A 12,651-nucleotide genomic window follows, 5' to 3' on the forward strand; every position below is an offset into this window, starting at 1 on the left:
TACAGAAACCAGATGTTAGCATTAGATATATATATTCGTATTGATGCAGCATAACAAGCGTACTATGGATTGCAAAGTAATGTAGATTCCTGACCAGTAGATCTGCTCGCGCAAGAGAAACATTCATGAACTCTAACGACAATAACAGTAAATCCACCTCACGGAGAACGATAAAAGTCTTCATTTCTCCATGAGGTGGAAACGTTGTTTGAATATTAAACATAATACTTGAACTTCTTGTGTAATTTTTATTTTTTAATCGAAGTCTACTCCGAAGTCTCCTATAAAGCGTAAGGCGCGTCTCCAAAGTGCTATTTTTCAAGATCAATTCAGCTTCAAAGAAGCTTTGATACCTACGGGGCAATGCAAAGGCTGCCAGTCGAAACAAACAGCGAAAGCTAGCCCATAATTTCTTGAGCTGTTGATTTTGATTGTGATATTTTTCATACTTTAGAAGAAGATATGCGTGCGCACAGAATCGATACATTTCTCATAAGAGAAAACATCAAACTGGAGATCATACATGAATCGAATTCCTATTTTGGTGGAGAACATATATCAATTGCTTTCCGATTTAAGCACCTAGGCTCACAGCATGAATTGTTCAACTATAAAGAAAAGCTTCTCACTGTCGATAAAGCTGTTGAAGAGAAGTTGGAACAACAAGCGAAAGTGCAAGATGATGGTGAAGGCACGATGGAAAATCAAACCTGGTCCCTAAAATCATTACTAGGTGCCTTCAAAAGAACAGGCGAACCTGAAGAGAGTGTGGATGTGGATAACATGAAAATGCTAAATGAGAGTAAGATGTTAAGAGAAAAAATACAGAAGCAAATGTATTTTCATCAACCTGTAACGTTAATATCCGGTTATGTTCAAATATCGGGGGTCTTTCAATACGATTCAGAGGTAATTTCAGAGTCAAAATTTAAACAAGATGAAGTAAAAATGGTAGGACTAGATATTGTACCTGGACATACGACAAATTCTGTTCTTGCATTGGAAGATGGAGAACATTTCAAAGGTAAAAGAAATTTAACCAACTACCTCAACTCAGATTATACAAATGTGACCAATGGTCTTCTTTTCTCAGAAAGCGGTTCTAGGGGAAGAACAGGTACCTATAACGAACGGACCTTAATGATATCAAACGATACCAGTATAAAAACATTACCTCTTCTTTTAATACCACAGACGCTTTTATTTTCTGAAATTTCTTTAGAACCAGGTGAAGTAAGAACATTCTATTTTAAATCCACAAAGCTGCCAAAAGATATATGCCCAAGTTATTCATCGTCAAAAGTGGCATCAATAAATTACACGCTGGAGGTTGGTGCGGATGTACTTTCTGATGATAATATCGAGAAATTTTCAAATAGAGTCCCAATAACAATAGCACCATATATTAGTTCGAATGCCGAACAGTACACATCACGTCTGGATAAGCCTGCTATCATATTAAAGACAGGTAACATAAAGGAACTAAAGCCACGTTTGTTTACTCGAAAAGTTTCTACGGCTTCTGCTGTATCATTTGGTAGGAGAAAATCTTCTATAATTGACATTGATTCTCCATTAGAAGATAATGAATTTGTCAAGCGTGTCAAAAAAAACTTCATTGAACTGGTGGAATCTAACCAAAATGTGTCAAGAGATATAGACGAACTTATTGACTTGCAAATGGGGGTACAGTTCGGAAAGGATGAGGATTCTTCGGATCCTGAACCCAACGACTCACACTTTTCGAACGAAATGGTGACGTCTGCAGAGTCTAGCCTGAGAAGCGATGCTGTAACTAAGAGGAGAAAAAGTTATTCGGTACGCGATAACATTTCTAACCTCGAGCAAAAGATGTGGAACGATTGTTCTCTCGTTAAGTCAGATGAGAATTCTAATCTTCTACCTCAGCTAATTAATTTACAGAACGCATATCAAATTAACAGAAATAATGAGACTATGGCAAAAGTATCCTTATCAGCACCTTTTTATAAGACAACTGATGATATAAATTTAGTCATTGAATTAGATCCGATAACGACGCCTTTACTTAAAGTGACTTCGTTGACTGTATCCTTAGAATCGTTTGAAATTATAAATCCAAAATATAAGACTGAAGGAAAAGGAATAGGGAGCAAACCAAAAGGAAACTCGGTGTATGAGAAACATTTTATTTGTTTCGATGAGTGCAAGTCCGTATCGGTGAAATTACTTCCTCCAAGATCGCCTACAAACCAGATTACCGGACAATTCAAGACAGATGTTTTTCAACATAAGTGGATGATAGGACTAAAATTTGTAATAATTGCAAAGACAGAAAGTATCACTTTGGATCAATTTTATGAGGATAAAAAGGGCATCCTATTCCATTCAAAAGAGAATTTAGAAGGTGAAGAGTTTACATGTTACGTTCCCATTCCAATACTGTGTACATCCGAAGATTTCATGGGATGGTAAGCAATAAATGGGTGCAGTTTACTCGTATAATTGGTTTTGCATTTGAATCCAATCCAGTAAAGAGGATTTACTATACTCTCTTCATAAAGGGTATGTACAGATACATTTATAAGTTAGTTAACCGGCTTTATTGTCGTAATAGTCATCTCTTGATGTCATGGGTTGCTGTCCGTGCGATTTCAAGACTGCTCATTTCGCACGATGCATATTGCTTCTCTAATGACATTTTTCGTTAGAATGATCAGGTTTTTGCCATAGCTTGATCAGTAAATTAATAGATGATTTTAACAATTCAAGAGGCATTAAAACTTGGGCAAAGGAGTAATAATGTCTAATACCGAGGAATTGATCCAAAACTCAATAGGTTTTCTCCAGAAAACTTTTAAAGCACTCCCAGTTTCGTTTGACTCCATTCGACATGAACCACTTCCATCTTCAATGTTGCATGCAAGTGTTCTCAATTTTGAATGGGAACCGCTCGAAAAAAATATTTCGGCAATTCATGATAGAGATTCTTTGATTGACATTATACTTAAAAGATTCATTATAGATTCAATGACAAATGCTATTGAAGACGAAGAAGAAAATAATCTTGAAAAAGGGTTACTAAATTCGTGTATAGGTCTCGATTTTGTGTATAACTCAAGATTTAATAGATCTAATCCAGCTAGCTGGGGAAATACCTTTTTCGAGTTATTTTCCACCATCATTGATTTGCTAAACTCACCATCTACGTTTTTGAAGTTTTGGCCCTATGCTGAATCACGTATCGAATGGTTCAAAATGAATACATCTGTTGAGCCAGTATCATTGGGGGAGAGCAATTTGATTAGTTACAAACAGCCTTTATACGAAAAGCTGCGCCACTGGAACGATATTTTAGCTAAATTAGAGAATAATGACATCCTTAATACCGTCAAACATTATAATATGAAATACAAACTAGAGAACTTTTTATCCGAGCTACTACCTATAAATGAAGAATCGAACTTCAATAGATCCGCTTCTATTTCAGCTTTACAAGAATCTGATAACGAATGGAACAGATCAGCACGTGAACGAGAAAGCAACCGCAGTTCCGACGTTATATTTGCTGCAGATTATAACTTCGTGTTTTATCATCTAATTATTTGCCCGATCGAATTTGCTTTTAGCGATTTAGAATATAAAAATGATGTGGACAGATCATTAAGTCCCCTTCTTGATGCAATCTTGGAAATCGAAGAGAACTTTTACAGCAAAATCAAGATGAACAATAGGACTAGATATTCCTTAGAGGAAGCTCTGAACACTGAGTATTACGCGAATTACGATGTTATGACCCCTAAATTACCCGTGTATATGAAGCATTCAAACGCAATGAAAATGGACAGGAATGAATTTTGGGCGAATCTACAGAATATTAAAGAATCAGATGACTACACTCTTCGACCTACCATTATGGATATCTCTTTGAGCAATACGACCTGCCTTTATAAACAATTGACTCAAGAGGACGATGATTACTACCGCAAACAGTTCATTTTACAACTATGTTTCACAACAAATCTTATACGCAATTTAATTTCTTCTGATGAAACGAGGAATTTCTATAAAAGCTGCTATTTGAGGGAAAACCCGTTGAGCGATATTGATTTTGAGAACCTTGATGAAGTTAACAAAAAGCGTGGGCTCAATTTATGTTCATACATTTGCGACAATCGTGTTTTGAAATTTTATAAAATTAAAGACCCTGACTTTTATCGTGTTATCCGCAAATTAATGTCTTCTGACGAAAAGTTTACAACCGCCAAGATCGATGGCTTTAAAGAATTCCAAAACTTCAGAATATCTAAGGAGAAGATACCGCCACCCGCTTTTGACGAAACTTTTAAAAAGTTTACGTTCATCAAGATGGGGAATAAATTGATTAATAATGTTTGGAAAATACCTACTGGTCTAGATAAAATTGAGCAAGAAGTAAAGAAGCCTGAAGGTGTCTATGAAGCAGCCCAAGCGAAATGGGAATCAAAAATTTCTTCTGAAACTTCCGGTGGAGAAGCGAAAGATGAAATAATCAGACAATGGCAAACTTTACGGTTTCTAAGATCGCGATACTTGTTCGATTTTGATAAAGTTAACGAAAAGACTGGTGTTGATGGTTTGTTCGAGGAACCCAGAAAAGTGGAAGCGTTGGATGATAGTTTCAAAGAGAAACTTTTGTACAAAATCAATCAAGAGCACAGGAAAAAACTTCAGGATGCTAGGGAGTACAAGATTGGAAAGGAAAGAAAGAAGAGGGCACTGGAAGAAGAGGCTTCGTTTCCTGAAAGAGAGCAAAAAATTAAGTCGCAACGTATAAACAGCGCTTCTCAAACAGAAGGAGATGAGTTGAAGAGCGAACAGACGCAACCAAAGGGAGAAATATCAGAAGAGAATACCAAAATAAAAAGCTCGGAAGTTTCTTCGCAAGATCCTGACAGTGGTGTTGCCGGGGAGTTTGCTCCACAGAATACAACAGCTCAACTAGAAAATCCAAAAACAGAAGATAACAATGCAGCTACTTCGAACATTTCTAATGGTTCATCTACCCAAGATATGAAATAAATTATCCTCTTAATAGAAATTTTAAACTGATAAGAAATTCATGCATAGTGTCCCAAACAATTCAGATAGATTTTAGCGTACCACAGAGATCCTATCAGAGAGTAATACTTATGATGAAAACAAAAGTCAATCCATTCGGTTTAAAAAAATGACAAACCTATATTTGATTAGATTAATCAGGCGTCAATAACGTCCTTAGAAGTCCCTTTGCTAAGACTGATATCGTTGGCAAAAGCATGCTCCGAGTTTAGTATATACTTCCACTTGATAAAGTTGTAGCGCAAAGGATGCTTTTCTTAATGAGAAATTCGGTATACTACAAGAGGACATCCAATCGTGCTTACAAAATTGCCCTGGAAGACATGATTGAGAAGAAATGGCGAAATATGTCTTTTGGTCAGATAGTCTGTAATCGCATATAACAGTATGCTTGGTTTGCTCTTTATCACCACGCTTTTCCTCTCTTTCCAGCGCGAACCATGCAATGGCCAGCTTTATGAAATTTAAACCATAAAGTCATATGAGACCAGCAATCAGACCATATATAGCCGTACTATGCTATAACGGATAATTTGATAGATACTAAACAGTTTTAGTTCACATTTCTCGTCTAAAAACAATTAATTTATTATAACAGACTCTATAGACTAAATTGTATGTATTTTTTTTTTTGACAAATTGGGGGCGGTAGCCTTCCAAAGTCCAAGTGAACTTATGTTCGTTTTGTCTTCTTTTCTAATGAACACCTTCGATAAAATTCCATAAATGACGGAAAATGGTTCTAGTTACCACCTCTTAGTGTTAATACCAAGTGGAGTTGCATTCCCTCTACTAGATGTGCATCCGTTACTGTTAATTTATCATCACTATCCTGGTCGTTAGTAAGGTCTCAAAAACGTAAATAAACTTAAAAGATAATTAACCACTGAATGAACATACATTTGTTTTCCCTGGAATATAAGTCTTTGTTGAGATGGTGGAATCCCTTCTTTTTCCTCCAAAAGTTCCTTGATGTGATATACGAGATCTGATTCCTTCAGCTCAACAGAGATCTCCTTCCCAGTCAGTGTCTTCACTTTAACAATCATCGGTTACGGCTGTAAGGAAGTTAATTACCTTCCTTTATTTATTCCTCTGTCGGAATACTTCATTTGAATAACAGAATTTTGGTTTTTCAGCTAAAAGTTGTTCGTTTGCCTTCCCGAAGACGCCATCGGAATTTGATTTCATATAAATATTGATATAATTATACTCTGAAATATAATATTGATAAACTTAACACAGGGTGAGAAAGGTGAAGTATGCTACCGACCCCTTATGTAAAATGCGATTACGATAAAGTATATGAGCCTGCTGAGGATAGCTTCCTCATACTGGACTGTTTGGAAAAAGAGCATGATTTTTTGAAACAGAAATTTGGTAATCGTTTGGCCATCGTTTGCGAAATTGGTTCGGGATCAGGTATCGTCACAACATTTCTAATGCAAAACAAAATAATACCGCAGGAAAATTCCATCCACTTAGCTGTTGATATCAACCCATGGGCGCTCGAAGCAACTTTGGATACTGCGAAGTTAAATTCATGTAAAAGTTCTTTTTTAGAAGTGATTCAAGCTGATTTAAACTCCAGTATTCGGAATAATCAGGTTGATGTCCTAATATTTAACCCACCATATGTGCCAGCAGAATGTGTGCCAGATGTCCCAGGATCAAGAGAGGAGGCAGACCAATGGCTAGATTTAGCGTTATTGGGTGGAAAAGACGGGATGGCGATTACTGATAAACTGCTACGACAATTAGAACAAATTCTTTCTCCAGATGGTGTTGCATATATATTATTTTGTGCAAGAAATAAGCCTAAAGAAGTCATTAAGAGGTTTGTCGATACTTACAAATGGAATGTGAAACTTATTGAAACGAGAAAAGCGGGATGGGAAGTCCTCAGTGTGTACAGCTTTACAAGGTGACAGTTGCAAAACCTTTCACGTTATAATTGATAACCTGTGTCTTTACTCAAAGCGTATAACTATATTTCGGTTTATAAAGAAAAATTCATAGCTATGCTCATGACAGAATATCTTTTTTGAGATCTTCACCACAACCATATAAATCAACTGACCCTAGTCCGTAAACTTTCTCATAATGTAGATAACTCAAATTCTGGAAGAAGCTTCTTAGTTGCGTGTGTCTCTCGATTTTGTGAATGCCTCGTAATAATGGGAGACCATCTTTTAAAGTTGTCGGTAATTCAAGATCATCAGTTTTGGTTATTTCGTAATCTTTGAATTCTGCGATTTCATCTACCAGCGCGACGAATGAGTTCGTTTTATATACGCAATTTATTGTATCAATAACAAAGATCCACTCATTCGTAGAGGTGAAGCCTTCCATGTTGAGTAAGAGTAGCAAATCCAAAGTTTTACATACTTGCAATATTGTTTGTGGATCGACTTCTGACTGTATTTGAAGTGATTCATAAAATTCTTGCAAATTAGTTTGTAAACAGTAACTGATCATAGACCAATAGTCATTGAAATGGGACTCTGAAAATCTTAAAAGTAAAACCCTTAGTAAGATCCAGCAGCTTCCCTTGAGCTTGATATCTTTGGACACCAAATAGTGGAAAATGCAACTTATTAAAGAGGAAAAGTGCAACAAATATGCGTCATTTGGCGATACCATCAACAAGTACGATATTTTCAAAAGGTTTTGGCACTTGTACTCGACTTCAGAATCGCTTCCTAAGTTAAACGTGATTAAAGTCGGAGTCACACTTGAACGCTTGGAGCCAATTTCTAATAGTAAATCGTTCAAGATTTTTGACTTATTTTCTGGATAAATGGACCATTCGTAAATAATCTTTTCCCAAGTTTGATCGCTGCCAATTACCGAAAGTTTTTTGTCATTTTGGAACAATTCCGCAATTAAAAGCCTCCAACTTTTAACTTTTGAACCTAAATGGGATACGACCGCGGCCAATTCTAAGACATAACCTGGAATAGTTTTTTCACTTTTGGGTTTGATATAAGGGGTTAGGCATTGATTTACAATTGTCGCTAACGTTGTATTAAACTTGTCTCCTCCAATTTGATCGTTGACGATATATTGAACACGCCATACTACAAATTCTAAATCTTTAAATGAATCAGGGTGGCCACGATATAAGTTCGTAAAGTTTATAAATGCATTAGGTAGGTATTTGAAAAACACATCAGATATCTCCCTCCTAACTCGTTTTTGTTCTCCAAACTGCGTTTTACTTACTTTTCCAGAAATAAGGGCAACAAGTTTTAATATAGACAACGAAACATCAGAATAAAGGTTATAATTGGTTGCTACTTCTCTGAAAAATAGCAGGAAATCCCCATAAAACTCCTCCATTGCAGAGTTTTCTACAGAATCCACGTAGTTAAACAAAAATGCAATAATCGATTCCCCGCTTAATCTTTTTAACATGGAAGGCTCCCCTTTAGTTAATTTAGTTGTGCTTGACCTACTTCCGTCACGATTAGAAAACTTGACAGATGCCGTTCTGTTGTATCTGATAATTACACCATACAATAAATGTGGTATTGTAATGGCGGGTTTATTGCCGTCGAGCACATGTACTAGTGTGACTGTAGTATTGTCTGATCTAATGCTGATCAAATTTTCCAGAAGTTCCAAAGGTTCTAGTAGAAATAAGGTTTCCAACAGTTTCTTCGACCTAAATTTGAACTTGTATGAGTTATGATTAGTGGCGTCCAGGCTAGAATCATCGTTAGATTTACACGAAATGTTATGGGCCCAATACCAGATATCTAAACAGCATGAAATCACCTGTCTGAAAGATTGTAGTATTACGTCTCTTTCCCCCTGAATCTTACTTTCTTCATTGGAAGAATCTGACGAAAAAACGTTTGAAACAACGGATTGAATAAAATCACCCTTTAGATTAGACCCAGAAAAGTATCCTTCCCTTTCCTCGGTGACAAGGTAACCATGTGAAATCTCTAATAGCTCTTCCAGACCACCCAGAAGCAAAGCTATTGGTTGGTAATAACCACCTTCTCTCTTTTCTAGCAAAAACAATCTCTGAACACACTGTACAAGAGATGCAGACAATGGTAAAATCATTCGAAATATAGAATTCTCAAAATAAACAATGCTTTCGGAAAGAAGCTTCACATAGGCCGTTACAATAAGAGGGCTTTTCATATTTGAAACGCTGGTAACAAGGAAATCGATATATTTTAAATGGGCAGCATTGTCATCAAAAATGTCTAGTTTAATACCATTATCGTGTGATAGTCTGAGAACCTTCGATACAATATCTAACAAGGAAACTGCTATTAACTCGGGCTCAATTCCTTCTTCTGCAATATATTTAGACGACATTTGCAGCAAAAATATGACAATGTCCTTGAAATTTTGCTCAGTTCCATCGAGTAAGATATCCAAAAGAATCAGAGCACTCCTGATACTTTTCGCATGTGTATTGCTCTTTATATTTAGAAATCTCATCAATGTAACCAACAGCAAACTTTTATATGTGGAAACGTCTTCATTCTTCCATATGGTCGAAGATTTTATTGAGGTAAGCTCAGTGGAAAAAACTTTCCTAGTGCGTCCATTGTTTGTTTTCAAAACATAAGCAAGCATTTGGAACTCATATGTGAGCATATCAAGATCATCCCTTTCGTCTAATCTTTCTTTTTCGAGACGATTAACCTTTAAAATATTATCAGTCAAAATGTAAAATAATCTTGAAGCAGATCCCGAGTTTAATATCGATAAAATCCACTTTGAAACGGTTAAATAAAAAGGATTCTGGTCATCAAAAAGTTCGCCCAAAATTAATTCAAGAGGGCGCCTAATCAAGTTTGAATCTGAGTCTAATTGTGTCCATAACAGATCTAACACGCTTAATCTCTCGGATATATCTTCCTCTTCCACAAAAGTATACACTAACGCACTTTCAATAAATTTGGATGGAATAAATCTGTTTAAAGTCTTTAAGTTCTTGACACCTAGTATTTGATGGCGTGGATCTTTTAAAGATTTCCATACGGCCATCATGACTACTTTCAATAATTTCATCGATTCAATGAATTCCATGCGTGAATATAAGTAGTTACCAAAAATTTCCACAATTCCAACGATTTCTTCTGATTTTGCATCATTATTAGATTCACAAAGCCTGGGAATAGCCTCAAATATGCTCTGAGTTATTTTTTTATCCGACCAGCTTATGTGAGATCGTCCTTTAAGTTCTTCAGACTCAGGTATCTTTTCGAAAATAGCTATAAATAATTTGGAGCTTTCATTGATATTTTCCAAGTCCCATAAACTTGAAAGAAGCTTCTTCTGAATCAGGTCTGCTATTAAAAAAGTTAGATCTTCTGTTGTAAAGGGTGGCAAACGCTCAGCTATATTTTCTTTCTCTAAAATGCTAGATGGATTAGAAACATTGGTATAAAACCCACGTATTTTGGCCAAAAGTTCTTCGCAGCTTACTTCATCATCGTGCTTTAGTTTTGAGTGACTGAGAGGGAGAAGGGCTCTCTCGGGGATATAGTTTAACAATTTGTTGTACAAAGAAAATTTTTGGAGCTTATAAATATTGTCGAAATCTTTATCATTAGATGGAAGGGCCAGTAAAGTTAATAATATCAAAGGAAGGTGGCGTACGATAATCTCTTCGTCGTTTCCAATATTAAAATTTGTTAATACGAAATCCAAAATTTTTAGGTTTTTGATGTCTTCAAGTTCTTGAAATAGCTTTCCCCATATAATATTTGTTTCAGTATTGTCAAAGAAAGTACGTGCCGTTTTCATTATTTGTTCGTTTTGTTTAAATTTTTCCGAGGAATAGAGAAGTGGGATGAACAATTCAGGAATTACAAGTGAGCCAATTTCCCATCTATCCATTACTGCCATACTTATCCTGAATGCAGTTAACACGGATTCTTCTTCTGAAAGAAGGTCGCTTAAACCTTCTAAAAGGGCGCTTAATCCATATTTTGTAAAATATACATTACTTTCCTCGTTTGCTGACTTAACCGAGGTAGTATATTCCATGGAGTTCCCGCCGTTATTGTTTAGCATGCCCCCAGCAGTAGGACCGAGAAGCCAGTTCCATATTCTTCTGTTCAAAGACATATCCTTGCTCAAAGTAGTTCTACAACAACTCATTATCAATAACTTTTTATCCTCAGAAGTAATAAGAACATTCAAAACGGGAGAGTCTAGCCTCAACCTCTGTAATAAAAGGTCCAAAACGCTCCTTTTAATAAGAATATCATTTTCATCTTCTAAACAACCGACAAGGCATCGGATAAGTAGACCTGGTTCAGGGGTTACTAAATCTTTGGCAGCAGGCAATAAGACCTTGAAAGCTTCTTCTTTTCTTTTTTTCCTGTCTAGATGAGAATCGTTGGTTTCAGTTTCACTTGGGTTCTCTTCCGCTTCCATTTTTATTTTATTTACTAGATGAGGTACAGCATTCAACGACGGAAACTTTCTAGTCAACCACGTGAGTCCGCCCAGTCTTCTGCCTTTATTTGCAGTCATGACTAGAAACAACGTTTGCCAAAATAAGGAATCATCATCCAAGTTCTCCTGCAGAGTCTCAATGAGTTTTAAAGTTAAAGGTAAAAAATCGTTGCTTTCATCATCAATTCCTGGCAATAAACTAGAAATCAAAGGTCTGATGAGCAGTCTTAACGTTGTTTGAGGCAACAGAAGGATATAGTTATCGTAAAGCTCTATCAAATGTGACCTAACAGACATAGAGGCATAAGTCATCAAAGGTAAAATTCCCGGGATCCAAATGTTACATTCTGTAGCCAGAGTTTCAAGGCCAATATGTTCAAAGATATACGTATATACTTCTAAAGTTTTCTGATGAACACCTGCTGGTAACGCCGGCGATAATGAGGATGTCAATCTTCGACTTACTTGATATGGAGAAGGAACATAGTACCTTACATTCTGAAATTTAGGTGACCAGCTTTGCAACGCCTTTAATAGTGTTCCCAAACTAGCAATATAGTCCGCCCATTCTGTTACAGAGTCAAATCTTTCTAATGCTCGCTCGACATTAGCACGAAACTTCTTCTGTTTGGAGTCTAGTTGTTTATTATTTGAGTCAATTGTAAGGGGCTTTAGTGGTAAGGACATTTTTTGTCGATCCTCTCAGAAAAAGCTGCTCTGTCGGCTTTTTATTTCACCGTTATAAACATAATTGGGAGGCTTGAGTTTTATATTAGGTATTGCTATTGTTCCTTTTCCAGTGAGATCGAAGCTTAGCCTTTGAAAAAACCAAAATCACTTTTGATCACGTGCCTCGGGTGGAACGCCCAGCAAATATATAAGTATGTCGTTTATTAATAAAACGGTAATCGGACTCTAAATATTCCTTCTTTCAGCACTCGCTTATGTCGTTATAAAAACTTGATTAATTTGAGTAATTAGCAGTTTTTGCCGTAGGTATGTTTTTAGAATGTTCTTTTGCACAGTCAGAAGCGTTGTTACCCATAATTTCGTGTTGAGAATATTAAATAATTACGTAAATGATCTGCCAAATGCTGACAATGATTGAAAAATAATTTTAAAGTTTAAATAATGCAA

The 12,651-nt window shown here is 36.1% G+C and overlaps 5 protein-coding genes across 5 annotated transcripts; 3 read left to right on the forward strand and 2 right to left on the reverse strand.

Moving 5' to 3' along the window:
* Positions 1-462: 462 nt before the first annotated feature.
* RGP1 (Rgp1p) lies at positions 463-2,454 on the forward strand (the record flags this gene model as incomplete). The annotated part of the gene is made up of 1 exon (NM_001180444.1): positions 463-2,454. The coding sequence occupies one exon, from the start codon at positions 463-465 to the stop codon at positions 2,452-2,454; it is 1,992 nt and encodes a 663-aa protein (NP_010421.1).
* Positions 2,455-2,781: 327 nt separating this feature from the next.
* Positions 2,782-5,040, forward strand: HPR1 (Hpr1p; the record flags this gene model as incomplete). Its single annotated transcript, NM_001180445.1, has 1 exon — positions 2,782-5,040. The coding sequence occupies one exon, from the start codon at positions 2,782-2,784 to the stop codon at positions 5,038-5,040; it is 2,259 nt and encodes a 752-aa protein (NP_010422.1).
* A 781-nt stretch (positions 5,041-5,821) lies between these two features.
* On the reverse strand, positions 5,822-6,128 carry RUB1 (NEDD8 family protein RUB1; the record flags this gene model as incomplete). Its single annotated transcript, NM_001180446.3, has 2 exons — positions 5,822-5,906; positions 5,980-6,128. 2 exons carry the CDS (start codon positions 6,126-6,128, stop codon positions 5,822-5,824), a joined length of 234 nt encoding a protein of 77 aa, NP_010423.4.
* A 213-nt stretch (positions 6,129-6,341) lies between these two features.
* On the forward strand, positions 6,342-7,007 carry MTQ2 (S-adenosylmethionine-dependent methyltransferase; the record flags this gene model as incomplete). The annotated part of the gene is made up of 1 exon (NM_001180447.3): positions 6,342-7,007. The coding sequence occupies one exon, from the start codon at positions 6,342-6,344 to the stop codon at positions 7,005-7,007; it is 666 nt and encodes a 221-aa protein (NP_010424.3).
* A 97-nt stretch (positions 7,008-7,104) lies between these two features.
* Positions 7,105-12,201, reverse strand: DOP1 (Dop1p; the record flags this gene model as incomplete). The annotated part of the gene is made up of 1 exon (NM_001180448.1): positions 7,105-12,201. One exon carries the CDS (start codon positions 12,199-12,201, stop codon positions 7,105-7,107), a length of 5,097 nt encoding a protein of 1,698 aa, NP_010425.1.
* Positions 12,202-12,651: the final 450 nt, after the last annotated feature.

This window comes from Saccharomyces cerevisiae, chromosome IV (genome assembly GCF_000146045.2).
Source record: "Saccharomyces cerevisiae S288C chromosome IV, complete sequence".
NCBI classification, from domain to species: Eukaryota; Fungi; Ascomycota; class Saccharomycetes; order Saccharomycetales; family Saccharomycetaceae; genus Saccharomyces; species Saccharomyces cerevisiae.